General features: G+C 41.8%; 1 protein-coding gene across 2 annotated transcripts in view; it reads right to left on the bottom strand.

Moving 5' to 3' along the window:
• Window positions 1–22,616, bottom strand: part of LCOR (ligand dependent nuclear receptor corepressor) — a 62,215-nt gene extending 39,599 nt beyond the window's left edge. The window contains exon 1 of one of the 2 annotated variants that reach the window (XM_051799988.1): window positions 22,386–22,616. In XM_051799988.1, the coding sequence (XP_051655948.1) occupies window positions 22,386–22,611 (226 nt within the window). In that variant the 5' untranslated portion in view covers window positions 22,612–22,616. Of the gene's footprint in view, window positions 1–22,381 lie in introns of both variants that reach the window. The other variant, XM_051799989.1, reaches the window with a different exon arrangement.
• Between the last annotated feature and the right edge of the window lie 258 nt (window positions 22,617–22,874).

Below are 22,874 nucleotides of genomic sequence, written 5' to 3'. Positions count from 1 at the left end.
CACCTCCTGATGTTTTGAGAGGGCTTCCCAGAAAGTCTGGAAAAGTATCTTTAGCGTTTTCATATGGACAGGTCAGTTCTGCCTCAAAAGAAAGGATGGTCTAGGTGAAATCAGTGGGTGATACAGGCAGCTACACAAAAATTAAAGGGTAAATGAAAGCAGAGCAGGGGGCAAAAGTTATCCACCTCAAACAAAAACCCTGAAAACAAATCAGCACACAGAGAGGAGCATCTTAACACTGAAAAACACATAGCACAGAATTCATACTAGCTACAGTGTATATCAGAGTGACTAATTGCGATCCCTGAAGTCACATTTAAAAGTATACCTCAAGCAAGGCATTCCATGAGTCTACAACACAAGGTGCAAACCTAAAGGAAGCAGAGCTAAACTTAACAGCCCTCTCCAGCTTTATGGCGGTTTGAACAGCAACAGTATCCAGAACAAAATGGTACAAAGTAAGCGCAGGACAACTCTTGCACTAGGGAAGATAAAGCTGTGTTACTATTGTTACTCTTGTGCCAACAGAACTAAATACTAGCAGAAATATTCTTACCTAACCTTCAGTCACACCTCGGGTTATGCCTATGCACTAAAGAAGCTGCAAGGTCTGGTATTCCTCTGGAAACAGAAAAGCATAAGCACAGCTGCTGACAACTTTGTAACAAAATATTACAGCAGCAAAACAATTGGGTGCTGAAATTAACTATGGGAACCGAAATTGCCAGATGTTAGAGAATATTACTCAGTGTAGACAAGGAGCAGTGAACCTTCTTTAAAGAAGAAAAAAACCACACTCAGAAGCAAGAAACTTGCAGTAAACAGCTGTAAGAAAGCCTCACCTTTGGGGATTAGCAGAAATTTTCCCAAAGAGCAAGTGACTGATAAATCTCTCTCACTTCTGAGATGTATGTAATGTCTGCCATCGTTTCATGAAGCAACAGTTGGAATCTTACTAACCTGTTAGCTTCAGCTACACACCACCAACTCTGTAAGCTATGCCTGCAGGTGTGCTTCTCAGGAGAAGCACTCCAGTTTCTTTAAGGCATTTTGTGTTAAACTACAATCAGTGTTACACCGAGCTTTTCTTTCCCCTCCTTGACAGCAACATGGGACAGGAGGAAGGCTGTTTAACATCAGCATTTCCATTCACACTTGTCACTGGCAATATAAACAACTGTACAACAGCATACAGAAGACAAAGAAAAAAATAATCATTTTTGCTTGCCTTACTTCTACACTGGAACTACTTCCTGGCCTAGTTCAGTTACGTCAGCAGGAACAAGTGGCAAGACCAGTGACAGCTTAGACAACAACACTGTGGAAATCAAGACCTGTCTGACTTCTTCATTTGCTCACTCAGATTGCCTTTCCTGTATTCAGATTTGAGACAGACATCTGAAGTAATTACTGCATCAGAACTGAAGACCATAGCCAGGAAAAATCCCTTGGGATTGGCTGACACAAAAGTAACATGATAAACAGATTTTATGATGGCCATTCAGGATTTCAAAGTTATGCCCAGGTATCTTTCCTGGGTAGCTACAGTGAATTTGGTGCCTACAGGTATATTCAACAACTTATACTGCACTTAACTGACTTATATACACAGTAATTTCAGCTTCTACCATCATCTTTACGTCTTCCTTAAGTCAAGCAGTTCTGTGCAGCTTTTTGACACTCCCCAGCCTTCACCATCTCATTTATTCCAGACCTTCTAGAATTCCTGAAGCATAGCATATTATTGGCTTTCCTCAGTCAAATGTTTAATCCACTGTACTTTGGTTAAGGCCACCCTATTCCCCCACCACTTTCGGTTTTAGTCTACTTGAAGTTCTTTGCTTGAAAGCATCATTTGTGATCTGAACTTGAGAGAAGACAGCAGTCCTACACTTTCTGAACACTAAAGTTCTCAATGTCATTGTGTTACAGCAGAATATCAGGACATGCTCACAGTTAAACAAATTACAGGTTTCTAGTCAAGAACATCAAATTGTTACAAAGATAAAACATCCAGAGGTTAGACTTCTAGAACAGCCAGCCTTGGTCTAATTTTACAACTGGTATCTCAATAAAAAGGTCTTAGTAGACAGGAACAAACCTCGGGTTTGTTCAAAGAATGAAGTCCCTATCTAGGAAGATCAGCAGATCTAAAACCAATTCTTTAGTACTAAGTGAAGAAATACTGGTAGAACACTCGGCCTTCTAAGAAACTGCCAATCACAGATCCTGTGTTCCAAATCAGTTATATTTTCCAGGTAACCTACACACAAATCCTCTCAAGCTTGCACATTCCACACTACGTTGTATTGCTTCATTCATTGGAGACTGAAATATCTCTAACAACCTCTATATGAAGAAACAACAGAAACACTTCACAGTTTTGAGTGCTGCTTTGCTAGAAGCTTCAGCTTTTAAGATGAGGGTCACTATCCACTTATATCCAAAGCAGCTCTTTTTGTAACTTTGGAATACTTCTCTCAGAGCAAAATCTCAGAACTTAATTTCCTAATCCATGGCTAGGAACTGCCAGCAGTGCAGCCATATTAACAGTGAAGGAATTTGATACAAACTGTGCTTCTGCAGGCTATACCCTAATCATCTGATCCTATGGGATTAAAAGACTACAGAAGCACTTACAGATATTCAAAAGTTACAAAATAGGTTGATGTCTACAACACTTCATAGATATCTTCCCCTACATTCTGTAGGGAAAAAATGACCTTTTCATATGAAAGTTTCTCTAAAAGAAAAAGAGCATCATGCACATGTAAGGAACAAAGTGTGGCATAAAGAGTGAACAATAATTTGCTGAAGACCACGTGTGCAAAAAGCATTCAAGCAAGTAAGTGCCTTGTTCCTCACCACTGTCAGTTTTAGACCTTAAATACTCTGAAGGTTATTTCAGATATAGCCAAATTTTTTTTAATTATTTTTCACTCCAGAAATATTTCCAGGTTCAAGGAATATTAGACTTCTAGAACATATTGTGCTTCAGTGGATTTGATAAACAATAATACTCAATGAGTCTCAAATTCCCTCCAAAAGCTTGTAAGCTACCATAATAAACTTATTTTTCTATCAAACCAGAGGAATAATATCAAAGGGGTGAGTGAAGGAAATCAACCACTGAAACAAAATGCAGTGGGATACTAGGACAAGTGTCTCAAAACACTGCACTTTCCTAGCACTAGTTCTTCTTTTGTCAAAGTAGCCAAGCTAAAGAACTGCAATTTTACCTAAATATATTGCCCATGTACAGAGCTGAACAGCACGAATTAAAATCCAAGCAGAGAAACTGTACCTAATTACTTAAAATGTTAGCCACGAGGGTAGGCAGCAGTTTTAACAAAAGAAATTCAAACCACATGAAGAGAAGGCTCCTTTCATTTACAAGGGGGAGAGAGAACACACTGGAAAAGTAAGGCTGCAGAGGACCCTGCAAAATCCACAGCTCCACAAGGAACATTGCATTCAGCATCCTAGCTACTTCAGTACTTTAAGTACTTGCTTATACTAGTGTTCAATAAGTAATTCAGTTAAATATAGTGGTAGTTGAATACACTCCAAGAGGTGGCTGAGTCGGAAAACCAACATTTTTTAAAATAGCGTATTAGTTTAATGCTGACTTCTTTATCTTTGAACTGCTAATTACTGCCATACAATTACTTACATAACAGAAAACATGCAATACTTCATTTTGCAATACCTACAACACAGTCACAAAACACATTTTTAAGGAAGCTGCATTATCAACTCTGCAAAAATAGTTTAGCATAGGATTTACTCTTCCTGACAACTGGTTCCTTACAAGTCCCAGAATAATATGACCTGTGATGCAGGGAATCAAAAAAAAAACTTCAGTGTGCAATTTTGTTTTTTGTTAATACTTATTTGATGCAAGTATTTCTATAGGTATTTGACTATTTCAAGTATTTAAAAATCTCTCTTCATGCATTCAGAAGTCTGAAGTGGTCTTTCATAAATATCTCGAACACAGTCTAAAGATTTTATATGTTCGTGGATTAACCTACAGTTAATCTTATTACACAAAGAGCCAACATTTTCAAGAATGAGTGTTAAAGCTGTAACAGCAAATAAGCTCATTTTAAAAGCAACCCTGAAATTCTTTTTACTCCTGCACCCATTTTAAAGTCACCAATAAGCACTAGTCAGACTGCAGAAAAACTGTTTCTACCAGCAGGCTTCTGAATATGCATAATGCCAATAAAGCTAATTACATTGAAAAAAATAATAATCTATGTGCAATTAAGATACTGGCAACATTTTAATGCAAAAGAAAATGTTTAAATATACTAACATCCTAGTCTTGGGATATCCAGTCAAGCTACGCAAAGAGATGTGTTTGTCCCTTGCATACTCCCAAATGTGGAAGTAGGATCAGAAACTGGATCTGGAAGAAAGGGTAAACAGCACGTTAGTTAAATTCACAGAGGATACTATGTTCGGAGATGTTGCAAACATTAGTGAAGACAAATACATAAATGACCTAGAGAGAAAATAAAATTCATTTGGAAACAAAAAAGTCTCATGAAAAATAACTCCAAACACTCAATGTAGAGGAATGACAAGCATAGGGGAAGAAAATATAAAATGAAGGAAACCTAGAAGCAGCAACAGTGGAAAGTCAGCTAAATATTTGCATTGAAAGACAGTTTGGAGTTGCAGAGGCATCAAACAAAGCAGGGAAATTAAAGTTCTTTCTACAGTCCTTGAGCCAATAACAATAGCCACCTCTTTGCACAATTGCCAAGGACTGAAAAATTCCCCTTCACTCCCAGCAAGTGGAAAGCTCCTCTCAATGGCAAATCAAGTTCTGCAGGAGGTAGGGTTTAATTTTTTTTCAGCTAAGTTAACATACGGTTAGCATAAGCCTACGCAGCAGGCTCTTCCAGTACTTCTGCTGCTCGTGGCTTTGTGCAGAACAGGAGGAAGCTAACAAAATGAATCCATTTTTACAGGTGCAACTCAACCTCATATTGTTCAGATTTATTCCTACGGTCCTTGAGAAAAGAAACTAAAACAGCTAGTTCAGGAATAAAAATCCTTCCTTCCCCATTTACTTTTTTGCCTTAAATTTACTTTCCCAAGAATGACATCCACTCATCCATCGACCTGCACTATCCAGCTTTAATGGCGAAGATAACAGGAGGAAAGAACAGACTCTACCTTTAGAAAGGCTACAAGAGGATCCCCACCCACAGCAGACACAAATATAAATGCAAAAGTTTAAGTAACCAGCATTCATCTTCAAGGATTGTCAAGCCTTTGTTTTTCAGAAATATTTCTAGGTGCAAACTAAGAACCATTTATCATGCTTCATTCCCAAATTAACAAAATAGGCTAATTTTGCAGGATTTGTTGTTACTCTCAGTAACAAGGCTTCCGCGAGGCAACCATGTAAATGCTTTACACTCATGGCAGTCCACAGACAAAAAACACACAAATGAACAAAAAAACCCAATATTTTAACAGAAGCCATATTTCTGCCTATCATGCTGCTGAATCTTAGGAGAAGTTCCAGCACGAAGGTTCATGCTCCAGTTTATGCATCTCATCATCATATGTAAACAGGAGGCTGAAGGTTTTCCCTCCTCTTGACAACTGCTGAACTATGTGATTTCTGAAATTAGCCATCCTATGAGCGTCTACAGCTGCTGCTCGTGGTGTGATGGCAAGAAAAATGAAACAGCCCTTACGAGTTTGCCTCGTCTTTCACAGTAACTGGTTAGCCCTGCTTATTTCAATGGAGATTTAAACAAGAGATTCCCAGGCATCCCTCAAACCAAAGGCACACAGAACACAGCTTTAAAGGGTACTGTAGTACCATTTTAAGGTAGTTCAGACTATAAAGACAGTACAGAACCAAGAACCACATCACCTCATTGAAGAACTCAATGCATCTTAGGAAGACACAAGGCTTTGGATGTAACAGAAATTAATTTTTGCTTTTTGCATCAGGGGACACTGGTAAAGTATCTCTGTAATCTTTTGCCCCTTTTGAAGGATCAGTGCTAGCATGAGCCAAAATTCATGGAGGCAAACTCCAATCAAGCCTACAGATTCAAAGTACAGCCTCCTGAGCAGAACTTTCAGTAGCAACAGCAGGTTTTGCAGCCCTTCCCTTCTCTGCTCCATCACTCATTCCTACCCCTACACTCCATCAGTTACACTGTACAAGTTCATGAGACTGCATAAGGGACAAGTGTTTTGTACACACACATCTCACTTTTTTTTTTTTTTTAAAGCAGTAACTTCTACAAGTTCACCTTGCATGAGAATGGCTGTTCAGGGTTAAGACAAAGGTTTAACTAGCCCAGAATCCCAAAAGTGTAAGTGGCCACACAAGGGGTTGCCTTAAACAATGTCATCATGAAAAGCATGGTCAGGAAATCCCAGAATACATCTGCTCAGGAACTAGATGTGTAGCTACTGCTTAAAAGTCTGTTCAAGAATGGAGCATGCAACTGCTCTGATTTGTTAGATGTGTAACTGCCCTGGACTCCTCATAAGTGAAAAACACAGGAGATGCATGTTACAGCGAAGATGCTGGAGATTCAAGGCCTATTAGAACAGAAAGGAGACAGAGTCAACAATATCATGCACTCCATAGGTTTAGGCAGTGTGCTGCAGAGAACAGAGGAGACACACAGGAAGGAGCAGGACAGACTCCTGCTCCTGTAGCAGAGACCACCACACACATCACGCAGCTCCAGTGCAAGGCAATGGGACCTACTGCTGAATGAGCAGACAGATATTTTCTGGGAGTGGTTCTTATTCCAGTATTGTCTCCTGAATGCAAAGCTGGTCTGACACAGATATCCCTGTTCTGCTCCTTGGTCAACCATTAAGATTTACTGGCTGAGGAATGAACTCAGAAGATGAACTCAGCAGAAGTGCTGAACTGCCCTCAGCTCTACCTGTTTTTTCCCCTGGTGACTCCTGTTTGGAAGCAAGCCCTATGACAACTTTTAACCTTGTCTTAACAGAAAAACCCTAAACCAGCAGTCATGCTGAATATGCATTGTGACTGCCTGACCACCTAGAAAGCCCAGCTCAAACCTGCTCAACTCACACATCTTGTGATCAACCTACATATCCTCTGTGGTAGAGATTGTTTCTTGGTGAAAAGGGAAGATACTGAACTAGACCAAGAATGCTTCACAAGGTCTGGTGTAATTAGGGGCTGACTACCCTCAGGAGGCTCCCGTGGCTAGAAACCTGACCGTTCCTGCCATTTGGGAGAACACTGCCTTCAAACAAGCTGTTTCAGCACTGGCCCATCTCTCCAACTGGCATCATAAACCCAAGGTGCATGGTACACTATCAGGGATTGCTGTTGTTTCCTTAAAGCCCAAATATGCAGATCACCCAGACAGGTAAACAGAATCCCTTCCTTTAGGCCAACAGTCAAAAGTGTGTTGACTCTAACTCAGAAGGAGAATTTAGATCACCACTATGCCAAAGGAACCAGGGCAAAGAAATACCTACGAGAACTACTACTAGGGGATATAAAGATAGATTCAGTTGTTTTGATCACTTTTTGCTGACAGTAACTTGTGATGACCCTAATGTCACCATTACAGCATCAGTTTCTTTGTAATTTTCTGTTAATTTTCTGAAAAACAAACATACTGGATACTTATCTACTCACTGGAGACATACTGCAACTTGAGACACGTGCACTAGCAAGGCAGCATCAAGAGCAGAACCAGGCTTGCCTGACTCAAGTGCTTTAGAGAGGAAAAGATTCAGCAGCAGTAAAACACGTGTGCATGTAAAATGTATGACTGCAAAATATACTGTTTAAAAATGGTTAATTGCAAGAAGCGGAGTCAGAAGACTCAAAATGCCACAATTCCCTTATCCCAAGTCACTAGAAGACAGATTACTGCAAACTGAAGGTTACTGTCACAGGGAAGTTCATTTTGCAGCATGTCTTCAATGTTTTGAAGCTATGATTACTGATCACCTGGCACTTTAATCCATGATAAATCCACCTCTCCACTGAAAGAGCTGATCCCACTCATCCTCCCCACCCCCCCCAGAGGCTCACTCATCTTGCATTTGCACAGTAACACGACAAGATGGTTCAGGGATCAGTTCCCTGATCCAACCCAGCATGAATCTACATGAAGTGAGGGAAGTGTCACAAAGGGGGTGGTAGGATCACCCTTCTCTACAGCATTTTAAATCTAGACTAGATTAAAAACTGCCGTGTAGCCATGAACTGTTTTCACAAGAGAATTCACTTCTACTGCTATGCACCACTTGGACATGTATTCTATTTTCCTGTGGTGGAATCAAGATCTTTCTCAAAGAATCTTATATATTAAACATCAAACAATTATATTCTCCCATACTGCTCATTTAATTAAATGATGTATAAAATTGTGATTTCTCAGAAATTTCCACAAGAGTTACTCCCCAAACCTGCACCTACTATAAACGTAACACAAATTTGCACAATTCAGCAAGGTCTGTAATGTGGACTTGCAGTTTCTTCAATATCAGGGTGAACTGCTTTAATACAGTTGCTCTAGTATAACCTCTTCTTTATTTTAAAATGGAAAAAAGTCTACTGAATGTTTCCTATAGAATCTTCTACATACACTAAACATCACATTTAGGACATATATAAACTCTAATCAATACATTTCATTATTTTTCACCAAAATAGTGATGTTGCACAGAGAACAATTTCATGCCTTTCCAGAAATCTGACCCTCTTACATTACATTACAGCAAGTTGCTTACATTACTGTGATAATACAGTTAAAAAATAGATAGCATCATGTTTAACTTTATTCTGGAAAAAGAATAACTCATGGCCCAAAAGCCAACAGTAGTTTTATTGAATATTCTTGAGGATCATTTTCCAATGTTGATTTCCTTAAAAGAAAGATTCAGAGAACCCATCCAGGCAAATCTCTATGCTGTCCTAACCCTTAATTCTTTAACTGAAAACAATAAGCTTTTTTCCTGGTGAATTCTATTTAATTTTTTAAGCTTAAACCAACAACAAAACCACAACAAAAAGAAAAGCTCCCCCAAAACCCATCACAGAACCTGCCTGCCTTCTCCCACCAGCACCACCCCAAACATCAACCCTTAAGTTTCATGCTAGAACTTTATATAGTTCTTTCTATCTGATGGGAAGATCAGGTACTTACCTGAAACTGTTTTTCCCCTAAAAAGGGAAATATTTTAGTCCATTTCCCAAAAAATGCTTTAAGATGTATTTGGAAGATTATCAGAGTATAGTCTGTAGTTTCAGTACCTTAAAGTTAAATAGACATGACTTCCCTTCACACAAGTCTCTTAGTTATGCTTACCTCACATTAAAAAAAAGCCAAAAACCACCTGCACCCCCCAAAAAAACCCAAACCAAAGTAAGTGTCCTAGTTAGGACAGCTGAGATCAGTTCATCATGGTGGGTGTAACCCAAAACTGTATTCTATAGCCTTCCATGTCATTTCCCAGAAACTAGACTATTGTTGTCAATAGACTATTCGCACCCTCTGCCCATAGAGCATGGTGGGTGTAACCCAAAACTGTATTCTATAGCATTCCATGTCATTTCCCAGAAACTAGACTATTGTTGTCAATAGACTATTCGCACCCTCTACCCATAGAGCCTGACTCCTCAGGCTATAAACTAGGTGTTAAGAGGCCTGTGAGATAGGAGGATGTTTCTGTCCTCACACCCTTTGTGAACTCCCCGCCCTGAGGGGAGTACCAAGCATTCCTGCCTGAACTGGAGGATATATAATCTTGGAGTTTTGGAACATTTTTTTCAACCCACTCGTGGGATCCAGAGGACGGCTGCATCTCATCGCTCTCAACCAGACTTAGACCACCACTGGACTGCGATCACCAGTTCTGGCCAGACTGCAGCAGCTCTCCCACCAGCAGGTTCTTCCCCTCTCCCTTTACTTTGGACTCAAACAGGGCCCAAGGAACACCACTTTGTTCAGGCCCCAGGGTACTGGGTTATACATTTGGGTTTTTGTGGGTTGAGACCAATTGTTTGTTTGTATTATTGTACTTACTGTATTATTTTAATAAATTGTTATTCTGACTTATAATCTCTCCTTTGAGTTGGGTTCATTCCCCCTGCTGGTTAACTTTTAAACCAGCACAGTAAGTCCCAACCACCACACCATTAGAAACATCTATTTAAGGCGATATTTTTATGCAAAAGTTATTTCATTTCTCTGGTTGACCTTCCATTTTTATTGTCTCTGAATTTCACAGAAACATCTCTAAATTAAACCATCTATGCCATTTAGTATGGCACTCAGAGCCAACAATTTAGAAACAGAAAAACAAAAACTTTATAGTTCTTTGTTTTAGATGCACCTTTACATTCCTTCAGTGGATATAAACACGGCAAGTAATTATACAGTTATTGAAGTTTATCCTCTCCTTTTCCAAAAGCACTCTTTGTGAAGTTTGACCCCCCCTTTACATTAAATCTGGATTTTCAAAAGAGACCTAGTTTTAGAGAGATATTCATTTTCATCCACTGGTTTCAAGAGGAAAAACTCTTGGGATATTTCAAGGCTATGATGTCCTGCTATCTCATTTTTGTCTCCATCTTGCCTACCTCCCCTCAGGTTGAGCTAAGAGGGAGGACTCACCTGAGTTAAAGAATGCATTACCAAGGAAATGGAAAGCCCGTAGACAAGTATTTTACATGTCATTTTGCAAAGGAGAGTAAGCTTATGACCTTCTGTGAGGTCACCTGAAGCGAGAGATCCGTGCTGCTTCAGACCCCAACCCTGTGCTGAGTGTGGCCTGACAGCAGAGAGTGAGTTAGTTCCTGCACTAACAGCCAAAGCCCAATTGCACGCTGGCTGCCATGCTGACAGAAAGCAGAAACATCCTCAGGAGAGCCTCACTTGTCACCCGTAACCACAAGGTGCTCCAGCAGGCATCGGTGTCCTTCCACAGCCACTGGGAACAGATGGGTTGTAGCTCAGAGGCACAGGACACCACTTACAGAGATTCCTCTACATACCCACATCCAGGGCTCTCATTCTGGCCCACAGTCCCTGCTCAGACCTACCTTGGACATCTCAGTAAAGCCAAGGCTTATCAAACCTTGCCTTCAGGACCCAGCTTACAAACAGACCTCAATATAGCTGCACTGGCAAAACTATGGGGCAGCAAACCAGTGTTCAGAGCATGATTTATTTACTAAAGAAATTTTTGCCACCACCAACAGAATGTCAAAACTATTCAATAAATTCAGCACTCTTAACCCTTCAAGTCTGCCAGTACAAATCAACTCATAAACTAGCTCCATTTGCTGCTTACAGGCAGATTCATGAACACCCTCCTAGGCAGCACCATTGCATGCTGAGAGCAAAGATCCATCTGCCTTAAAAATGAGATCAGAGGATCACTTATCTCTTTGCCCAAACTGAACATGAAAGAACTATTCTTCTTCCCTTACAGCAATGGAAAGCCCTCCAACTTTCAGACAATAGAAAGACAGACAGGAAAGAACATCAAGCAGGTTATAGGGTTGGGATGCTGAAATGCCCACAGACATGATAAGCAGAAGGTGCTGGTTCCCTGGGAAAAAGTGTTTTTGCATTGACTTTTTTTTTTTTTAAGTAGGTTTAGTAGTTTTAGTCCTGAGGGGGAAAAAGTTTCCAAAAATAACTGCTTACTTTCTGAAGTTTGTGAGGTGTCATCACAAGTGCATTTAGCTGCTAAAGTTCATCACCATGCCAGTAAGTATAGACCAAAGCAGCTGTGATCGACTTCTTGATACATGCCTTCCTCTCAACCATCTCCCATTATATATATATCAAGCTGCGTAAGGCATTTCCTATCCTAGGGCCAGGAGCAGTCCTTGGGCTACGAGGGGTTGAGAAAATTTAAAGGCCTATATGCTCTTCTTATATGGAGCACAGAATTCAGTTCAAAGTACAAGCAGCAGGAAGATACAAATTCAAGATTAGTCACAGGGAAACAGATGATTTAGGAACAAGAACCAATCTGTCATAAGCAAGGAGCGCAGCCTCCATGGCCAAGTCGACTACAGTTCTGCAACAACTTTAACTTACAAAGTCAAATTTTAATCTAATTTGAAACTGAGTAACTTGTGGAGCAGAGTAACCTCTGAACTCATTCAATTTTGTACTGTTAGTGTGCTCAGCCTGTGACCTCAGCTATGGTTCTAGCAAAACAGAGTGAGCTGGAAGAGTGGTCAGCATGGAGACTATTTGGGCTTTGATACCCAGAACAGCAGGGCATCCAGAGATGACCAACAGCTTGGTGCCCATCTCATACTTCAAATACCTTCTAGTCATTAAAATGAATAAATCCATGTCCTCTTGAGACCTGAAAGGCGTTTTACCTGTTGTTCCAGGGCATCTGCCAGTGCACTGCACAGAGACTACATCAGTTTACACTCAAGCCTGTGTCTTAAAAGTTCCCTTCACAACCATGTAAGGGAGGAATGTGGGGAAATCTTTAGATCTAACACAAACTAGCAGGAGTTTGGCCTTCACAGCAAGGTTCTTGGAAGGGAAAATACAGAAGCTCTGAGTATAGGGAGTGCAGCACTTTAAATAGACCTACTTAACACCACTCTAACCTTTTTCCAGAAGTCAGCTTTCAAGTTGAAGTTTTCCAGGCTCAGTATCCTCCATGATATCCATTTTTGGATAAAATATACTTTTAAATAGTGAAGTATGAGAAGAGGAAAGAAAGAAAAAAAAAACAATCCTAATCTAATAGATGACTAAATATCAGCTCATACTCCTTAACACCTACAGCCACTTTGGAAAGGAAAAACAGCCCTTGTTTACAAACCATTTAGAGCAGTAATTTTCAAACTGTGGGCTCCTGAAAAGCATAAAAGACCCCACACAATTTAAACTATTGGCAATAGCCTTGTTTTTCCACAGTTGCTTCTCGCCAACTCCAGGCTGAAAAAACACTGATTTAAGAGAGCCCTGGCAAAACACAGTTCTTCTCTCCATGGTTCAGGCTTGTTGGAGATAAGTACAGCATCCGTGCTGAATTCAAAAGATCACATGCAGAATGGACCTCTGGATGGCCTGTCTCAACTAAGCACTGAAGCTCATTCCCAAATCACTGCACATCACTCGAGGAAAACTGCAGAGGCAAGACCAAGGGATTAGATTTTGTGAAGAGTCTACAAAAATACTCCTGTAAGATACAAGAACTGGGTTCTCATAGCATCTTACCATACAGTTCCAGATGATTACATTTTTCTTATTTTATATGAATTCACAGGATTGACAAGGAAGACAGAAAACATATAAAAACCAAGAGAAATGTGCCAGCAGTCATTAAGCATTTAACCAGAAACACCAAAATTAGTGTTATACTTGCTACAATTTTGTCCACCAAGTTAGAATAAAGAAAACATTCATGAGAAGTATTTCGAGGGAAAAGTTACTTTTTCCCTCTCCAAGAGACTTTGACTCTTCATTTTTACAAAGCCATGGTACACAACACATTTTGAAGTATGGATACTCATCTAAACCTACACATAACTAACACTTCACACTTAGTTTTCCCCTCACACTTCTCCATCCTTCACTCAATCTTGTAATATTTTGATAGCTAGTAGGCTACAGTATGCAGATAAAGGATAACCACTAAAGTTACTGAAACATTCTTCTAGTTGAATAGGAGCAGAACTTTGCCAAAGGACATTTCAAACTAGCAAGGGACACTCCTCCTACCTAGCAGTGAGGACAATTAAATCAAGAAACAATCACTGAAACAAAAGTACAGAAGTTTTTTCTAAGAGACATTTTTTTCACTTCTCATTTTGGAAGTGAACACTATCAGATGGCTGTTTTTTCCATAAGATAAAAGTAAGACTCTTGAGAGAAATCCCAGAAGAGAGATTCTAGTATCATATAAACTTAAGTTTCACTAACAACTTCAAAACAGAAGAGAAAGTTAGGGATTAAGTAGCAATGCTCCTCCTTTTCTAAAGAAAGATTGCTTTTAAGTTTTTTTAGGTCAGAAAGGGACACTATCTCCATGCTTTCCTATTCTCTTGCTTTTGCAGAGTGAAATGGAAGTTAAGCATCCACCTCTGCAAACATTTTGTTCATGCAAAGGATAGAACAGCATGTTTTCGGAAAAGCATCTAAAGATCATGATAAAGCATCACCTAGAAAGCAGTTCTCATCAAATATTAAGCCAGGAGATGACCAAACTTGAGACAAGGTCTGCTGTAACACTAGCTTATCTTCAACTTGTTCATGATGAGGACAAAATGACCACTAAAGAAGCCAACAGCCAAGCAGAAAGCTGGGTTGCTATGCGCATTTAAACCAAATTTTGTGCGTTCCAATATATAAATATATTTCTTAAGAAGCCCAAGACTGCAGGACACAAGGCACAGGTTGAGAGAACTCTTCTGGCCACAGACTCCTCAGCTGAAGTGCCCAAGCACACCACTCTGACTAATCTGTGATGCAGTTTCACAACTGGCCCACGTGTTTGCCCGCACACTAAGAGCAGGCAGACCACTTAAGAGCATTATGCATACAAAGTGCTGTGGAGAGTTTAACAGGCAGACTAGCCTGCCTTGGCAAGGCTGGAGGCGGAGCTCAGAGGTCTTTTACACAGGTAACAGAGCAAGCAGCCTCCTGTTACATATGCATGCAGCAAAGGGAGCCAAACAGCACATTGCTACAGTCTAAGTACAAAGGAGCACAAGGTGAGGAGCATCACCACTGCCCTGGAAGTATCAGAGTGGGCAATTGCAGGCTGTGGCTGAAGCTTTCACATCCTTTTGTTAGCGCAACCAACAAAAAAAGAAATGAAGAAATGAAGAACTCTATCTTGACTACCTGTTCCTCTTCCTACTCAGGCAGTTACTCCATTTTCAAAAGGACCACCATCCTGACCAGGGAGGTCAAAGGACCACATCAAGCACTCACCTATGCAATTCTCTCCAGTTAGACACTGAAACATTTGTACTATAAGCATACACAAAAAACATTAAAAGACAACCAGGAAAGTTCTCACAAGTAAACTCAGCTCAAGAGTTAAGATTGCCTGGTGGCCTCTGATGTCTTTCCACACTGCTGAATTCAGCTTCTGAAAGCTTCCTTTGTTAATGAATACTGAGCTCTTGTCCAGTCCTCTTTTCACCCCCTCTTCTCCCTCCCATAAAATATCACAGTCCTCGGGGCATAAGGAACATCCTTTGTCTTTCTGCAAGTCTTCCCTGTGCAGCCACTTTGCCACCACTTCTGGAAAATGCAACAGGAACACCATCTTTTCTCTTCTCTGTAAGAAGAGTGGAAAAAACGGATGGAGACATCATCTAATAGCAGTTTTACTATGAAGGAAGTGGTGTCCTGCAGAAGTGTTGCAAAACCACAACCTCCACTTCATCTTTCATGTGCCAGCAGTATTCATGTGTAACTCAAATCTCCTACTCAGCTTTGACAGTTGAATTTTTTTGTTAACTCACCATAAAAGAACACATGATACTACACACAACATACAAGGCGAACCAAATCTGGGGTAAAAGGTCAGTGACTTAAAGATGTCCACAGAAATAATAGTAAGGCATTCTTTGACAGAAAAAGAAATAAGCTGAATCCGTCATTTCCCAAAAGAATCTGAGGCCACATGGATTTATGGGAGAGAACTGAGAAACCCCAGAGGCCTGCAGAGGTACTGGGGAGAAGTGCTGTAAAGCTGCAACTTTGTAATAGAGGAACTAGTTTGGAAAGCAAAGCCCACAGTTCATTATCATGGAGAGAGCACTATGAGGGAGACTGAAGCAATCTTCCTGCTACTATAATGAACATGAAGCACATAGAAATAAGCACTTACTGAGCGACAGACAACTTGGATTTTTGCATGTGACAATACCAGTTGAATAGCCTCAACTCTTCATTTTCTGTCTCTCCATCCTCTGCAGATGTTGTAGCAAAAAAAAAAAAATAAATAAAAAAAAAATTGTTCTCCAGTCAGGTCTAGTCAGGGAACTGATTCACTAAGCTGCCACACATAGTTGTGCCAGCACAGAGGGGACCATTTAAGCCAGCTTAGACAGCACTACTGTCAAACATAACCACAGTCTGTAGCATGGTTACAAGAAACAAGATGCAAAATAGAAAACTCCCTGCCTTTTGAAGAGGCTATTCTATCCCCTTCCCTTCCCCCCACAGACATGATCCCATCCAGTGTTTCAGATGAGCTCTCCTGCTCATCTCCATTCCTAGCTAGGATGACTCAGGTTACTAAGCATCATCAGAAGATTAGCTAGTTTTGCAGACTTCTGTCAGTTTAGTAAAAACAAGCGCTAATAACCCTCTTAACCAGAGGTAGAACTTATATTGGCTCAGCCCATCCCATCCAACCCTGCCCTCAGAAAATCCCAAAAGCTTTGTATTTCTCAGAGAGTTATAAATATCCATCCAAATAACCTTTGAGAACCAAAGCCCCATTCTCTTAAGACTGAAAATAAATATACATAGAAGGTTGAGGAAGAGCATTGGAGAGTCCCCCCTACTGCAGCAGTGTTCTCTCTGCCCCAACATGTATGACAGGGCTAATTTTCTTTAACCCTGTTAAATGCCTGTTTTTCCTCAAACCTTGCCTAAACTTACTTTTAGGAAGTACTTTCATTGTGATTTTACAATAGTCATGAAAGAACGCAAGTTCCCAGACAAAACAAACAAACACCTAACCACATCAAAACACATGACAGTATTTGCCTGGATGTACCATGGCCTAAGATGGCAGAGCCTTGAGTCATGTAAGTACCATGCAATAAGGATTTAGACAACTGAGCACGAAAATAGGGATTTTGTATCATCCATTCTTAATTAGAGTACAGTTATTGGATTTCTGTGAATAACAGTATTTGGATTATTATCAATATACAGCACAAACTGTCAAAAAATGTCTTAAAAACTGGGAACAGTCCTTCAAGTACTCTTTTAAAATGGTGCTGTACCACAAAGCTGTAAATCTTTACTATATATATCCCAACACAAGCACTACAAAGATTTTATCTAGATGGATTTTGACTATTTCCTGCATGCATGGAATGGATTACTGTAATTAATTTTGAGAGGTTCTATTAAAAGTGGATGAATGTCATTATTCCTTAGTTAAAAATTAAGTCCAAAAACTCTGTACTTCCTGCAGGACAAAGATGTCCCAAGAAGGAAGCCTCCCACCTTGCAATGATCATTATTACCTCACACAAATTAAAATACATTTTTGTTGAAATGTGAAACAAACCAAATTATGCAGCCTAGTCCAAAATCTCATGTCGCAGGCATTGGAAGAAGAGCTCAAGATAGTACAATACAAAGTGATTATCAAGAATTTTTTTGAGTATGCTTTTGTTTGGTTGACATTGTCCCTGAAAGGGCAGAAGTTATTCTTCATTTGTAAATAGGGAAACAAGGGCAAATCCAAAGTGATTTGTAGTGAATCCAAGGAGATATTTGGAACAGATCTAGACTTATCCCCCACAGTTCAACTTCTACTGTTCTTCAGACACACACCATCGTTCCACGCACATTCAAAGTAAAGCTAAATATCAAGCTGTAAATTTCATTCCCTACAACTAAAGATTTTTAATTTTAAATGACAGTTGCCTCATTTTTTTTCTTGGCATAACTTTGTCATAAAAGGGTAATTCTCCCTTCCTCAAACTGGCAGAAATATTTGTGCGTAGACCAGATCTTCTTGAACAAACCTTCAGCTACTATACTGTAAAATTGCTGTATAAATGGATTTATATTAATTAAAAAATAGCCACAAGCTGTATTTACATTGCATGCAGGTTCAGATAAGGCAAATAGTACCACTTGCACATTTTCTGGGGACAAGGCTGGGGACATATCTAAACCAGATATCAGTATAAAACAGCCCTACATTTAAACTTTAACTTGCTTTTTATTATTATTTTTCATCAGCATCATGGTTATAATAAGCTTTCTCATTTTGGAACAAATAAATACAATCTGACCTTTGAACCAGAACTACATTAAACACTTAGAGACCCAAGCCTACTTCCAAAACAAGATAACACAGCTAACTGTTTGGAAGCAGCAGCTAATTCATATCACATATATGATAGGCTGGAGCTATACACAAGCAATAATCAAAACAAGTAATAAAGATTTCAGAATTATTCAACTACTGTACGCCTTCTCTTGATTAATATTAGCTTCTAACACTTCCTGATGTATCATATTTCTTTCACAGAATCCACACTTTAATCTTAAGTATCCAAGGGCACAGAAGACCAGACTATTCAACAAATTAGTACACAGAAACAGATCAGGTACTTAGGTTGCAGTATTTCATCAGCAACAGTCATTTAAAAAAAAAAGGAAATTGCTTCACTTATTCTGATAGTAAAAGAGTAAAATCAACAGCTGCTAAGTAGCACCTCAATGAAACACTGGCAGAGACCAAGATGACTGGAAACCTTCTGACGTTACAGGTTTTGCTTTGAAGTCATCATTTTGCGCCCCAAACTAGGATCGCTGCTGAAGAGCACTGAACCATTCCCTCCCTGCCCCCACACCCCCAACACAGACCATAACTTAGTCAGGGAGTTTCCAAGAGTACAGCTAATATTTAACAGAGGGCCAAGCATCACCAGCTAGTAGAAATACATGCGACCACCTCAAACTACCACTCCAGTGACCACACAGCATTGCAATGCTATTACTGCCCGTATAAAAGGTGTCAGGAGGGTTTCATGGATCTGTGGGCTATTTAGTCCCTCAAACTCCCCATTCCTTTGCTGACCCAATCTCACCAACCATTTCAAATCTAGCAAGAACCTGAACAGCAGGTGATTGGAGGTTGGGAGAGGGAAAAAAAATAAAAATTAAAATCATCACATTTGTCTCAAGGTATCTGCTTTTAGCCACTCAAAAAGATGCTAACACTCAAGACTGGTACAGAGAACAAATATGTCAGCATCAAAGAGTTATCACCTGGCACGCTGTGTCCTTACAATCAAAGTCCTACCAGGGCATCAAGATCCCGGGTGCCACTCACTACTCCCTTACATGTGATTCAACAGCCCAGTACATCTCCCTGCAAAGAGAGCTTCAACACCCCCTTCTCCACACTTCCCTCCACCTCCAGGCCATGGCATGCTGCTCCTTCAGTTACATCACTGATCAACAGAACTGCTCACAGACCTGTCCCCCGCCGGCCACACCACCTCCCTCTCCGCAAAAAAGGGGATAAAATGCATGACAAGGAAGTTTCAGCCAGATCAGTTCCCTGAGCTACCTCCCACAGAAAGCCGCCCTGGTACAACCGAAAAGCAACTCTGTGACAGTTCAAGCTGATCTGTATCTCTGCTGCCATTCTCATTCTTTTCCTTTCCACCAGCTATACATTCTCACCCTCTTCCTTGCACTAGCGCTAGTATTTGCCTGACCCCACAGCCAGCCAGTTCAGGGAGCTATCCCAGCAGAAAATTACTCCTCTCCCTCCAAAAGATGATGTTTTCTGCTAGGACAGCTACCCTGAATTGGCTCCTTGTGGACAGGTGGTCCTTCAGCTCCCCTGTGTTTTTGCTCCCTTGAGAGCACAAGCTCAGTTTGACAAACTGTCGTGAACCCACAGTCCAAAGAAGAAGCCGATCACAGAAGCACGAAACGAGCGGTGAAAGTGAATTACTCAAGCAATTTTTATTGCCAAATGCACTAGTTCAAACCACGGGTATATTTTTTCTGAATGCCACACTGTGTGGTATTAGAATGGCTTTTCAGGGAATGATGTTAACACAGAAAATCCCACACTGCTCATTTACTTTCAGAACGAAATATGAATGGGTATTTCTGAAGTAACAAGAAGGATTTTCCCATACTGATATTTAAACATTGGGAAGCAGAGTATTTATTACAGGAAAAAATTATTTAAGACTTCTACAAACGGCCAAGGCGAAACAGAATGTTACCTCATTTAACAAGTCTACTTCCAAACCTCAGGGAACATTGTCAAAATTCACTTAAAATGTCGGAGGTGTATTTTGGGCAAAGGGTTAAGATCACAACATAATTTCAGCTGGACACCCTGGGCTACTGCAATAAACTTTTTATAATTCTATAAAAAATATCAAAACCAAAAAAATGTAACAATTTGCACATTTACATGACCCAACAATTTATAAAAGATTCATACTAGGAGCAGGGCAGGTCTCAAGACCTCATAAAGCTGATCAATTTGAAGCTGAAACTATTTACGACATAGCACTATCAAGATAAAAGTCAGAGCACTGTTACACTTTGGACTTTATTTTTTTTTTAAATGGTTTTGTACTTTACCTCCAAAAAATCCCAGTCAACTCTGTGCTTAACAGCATTCACACTATCTTTTGTTAAACACACACAGAGGGACTTTCAGAGAGGGAAATCTTTCAGAGGAACAAAACATGTATCAAATTTAAGTATGAGGAAGAGATATGGAAGGGACAAAGGGAGAAAGCAACTTCACCAGGAGCTGGCAATTTAAATGGCTTTAGAGAAATAGAACAGGGTGTGTATAAATGGGGGTGGTGGTGTTTGTTTTAAGTTTTAGCACTTAGGGTTGCTAAGAACTTCAATAACGTAGCATTTTCCTTGAGTCTGTAGATGACACAAACTTCTCTAACTACCCAGGATTTTCCCAAAGAGCAGCCTAATGAATGGACACAATTCTTGCATTTCACCCTAACATAAGATCTTCAACAGCAGCTTTGAAACTGTCCTTTTGGGTTTGCTTTTTTTTTTTTTTTCCCTGCTCCTAATCTGCTCCTCACAGCTATCTGGTTAAACTCTGAGCAGCAGGACAGCTCCACTGGAGGATTCAGGGACCTAACGCCAGAGCAGCAGGGACTGAGAGGAAGACAAGATGACATGCTGCAAGTAGGGAGTTTAGAAAGGACTAGGACAGGTGAACCCCAGCAGCCTGAGGTGAGATGAGAAAATGAGATAGGAGTAAAATAAATCTGGTTCAAGCAGAGGTGGAAGCCAATAAAATGTAGCAGAGATGGAATCAAAATAAAACGCCACAAACTCGATCTAAAAACATCAATAATCCACCGGAATGAAAACCCAGCACTTTTGTGCAGTGTGAGTTTCTCAGGAACATATTACTCTTCAATCACTTTATGCATAAAACAAGTTAATTGCTTGAATTAGTCTGAAGTTAACAAGCATCTAGCATGCACTTTCACATTACAGAAATTTAAACATTTAGATGAAGCCAGAAATATACACAGCAGCAGTTAAACATCCTGGTGCAATCAAAAATGGTATTTTAAATCCCCGATAATGAACTGGGATGCTGAGCTAACTGACAATAAGAGGTTTAACTCTGCACACAAGGAACTAAAGTGAATCTGTGACTGTTTTCACAGATTACCTATGCTGAGCAGTCACTGGGAGATTATGGCCATATTTGCATATTTAAAAATAAAATGAGGATTTGTGCTCAATTAGAAACAGAAGGCCAAACAAAATGAGACATACCAATGTTTTAGATAGGGAATTTTAAGATTATCCTGGAAGTTCATAGTCTACTGTTGTCAAATCTATTTTCTTTGCAGACACCTACAGAATTACTGGCCTAGAGCTGGCATTTATGTGTATGTTGGGACCCGTAGAAAAGGTCTCGATTTCTTGCTAGGGAAAGAGAAAAGGGTAAAATCTGTATTTTGAATGGAAAAAGTTACTCGAGATGAAAGGGACTTCTTTTTCAAAACCCAAAATATTCGATTGCAAGGAGCCTGCACAACAAGAAGCGCGCACGGTGGGGGGGGAAGGAGGAGGAGGAGGTGGGGGGGGAACGAGAAAAGCAATCACACATCCTTTTAACCTCGCGGCCCCGCTCCGGATTCAGGGCGTCAATCCGGCACCGCGATCCACAACTTTCCGCTTCCCCCCGCCGCTCCTCCCGCCGGCTCCGCGGCCCCGCTCCCTCCCGCCCGGCCAGGCCGGTGGCAGGCGGGCCGGCCCGGGCTCGCCCCCGGGCAGTGACAGGCGGGGGCCGCTCCGCGCCGCCGGGCGCGGCCCCGCCGTAAACAAGTTTGAAGGGGCCGCGGCCGGGCCGGGCCGTGCCGGGCGGGGAGGAGCGGGCGCGGCGCTGACAGGGGCCGCACAAAAGGGCAGGGTAGGACCCCCCTCCCGGCTCCCCCCCCGGCGCAGGGCGGGGCCCGGCCCGGCGCGGCGCCTCACGGCGGCCGGCGGGGAGGGGGAGTGGGGCGGGCCCGCAGGCCGCGGCGCCGCTCGCCTCACGGCCCCCGCTCCGGCGGAGCCTCCCGCCGCCGAGGGGCCCGGCCCGGCCTCCCCGCCGCGCCGCCGTCCCTCACCTACACAGTGAATGAGCTTGTGTCGCCACGAATCGAGCTGGTGGCGGACGCCGCGTCTCTGGATGGAGCACTGCTGCCGCCCGCACGGGCTCGCCATCTTCTGGGCGGGGGCGGGGCGGGGGCGGTGGCAGCCGGCGGGGCGGGGGGAGGAGGGAGCGAGCGAGGGAGGGCCGCGCGCGCCGCGCCGCGCCACGCCCACTCGCGCGCGGCGCCCGCCCCGCCCCGCGCATGCGCTCCTTCCCCGCCGTCGGCCTGCACGTGCGGCGCCGCCGCGCCCGCCCGCTGGGGGGCGCTGCAGCCGCCCCGGCCAGTCGTGAGGGAGCGGGGGCGGCCCCGCCCCGAGCGGGCACCGTGTCCCCGGGGGACACCCCAACCCCCAGGGGACATCCCACCGCTAAGCAGTCACCGTGTCCCCGGGGGACACCCCAACCCCGAGGGGACATCCCACCGCTAAGCGGTCACCGTGTCCCCGGGGGACACCCCAACCCCGAGG

This window comes from Manacus candei, unplaced genomic scaffold (genome assembly GCF_025592945.1).
Source record: "Manacus candei isolate 608988 ecotype Guabito, Panama unplaced genomic scaffold, ASM2559294v1 h1tg000050l, whole genome shotgun sequence".
Classification (NCBI taxonomy): domain Eukaryota; kingdom Metazoa; phylum Chordata; class Aves; order Passeriformes; family Pipridae; genus Manacus; species Manacus candei.
The sequence above is the reverse complement of the archived record's forward strand: the minus strand, read 5'-3'. Positions and strand labels throughout refer to the sequence as shown.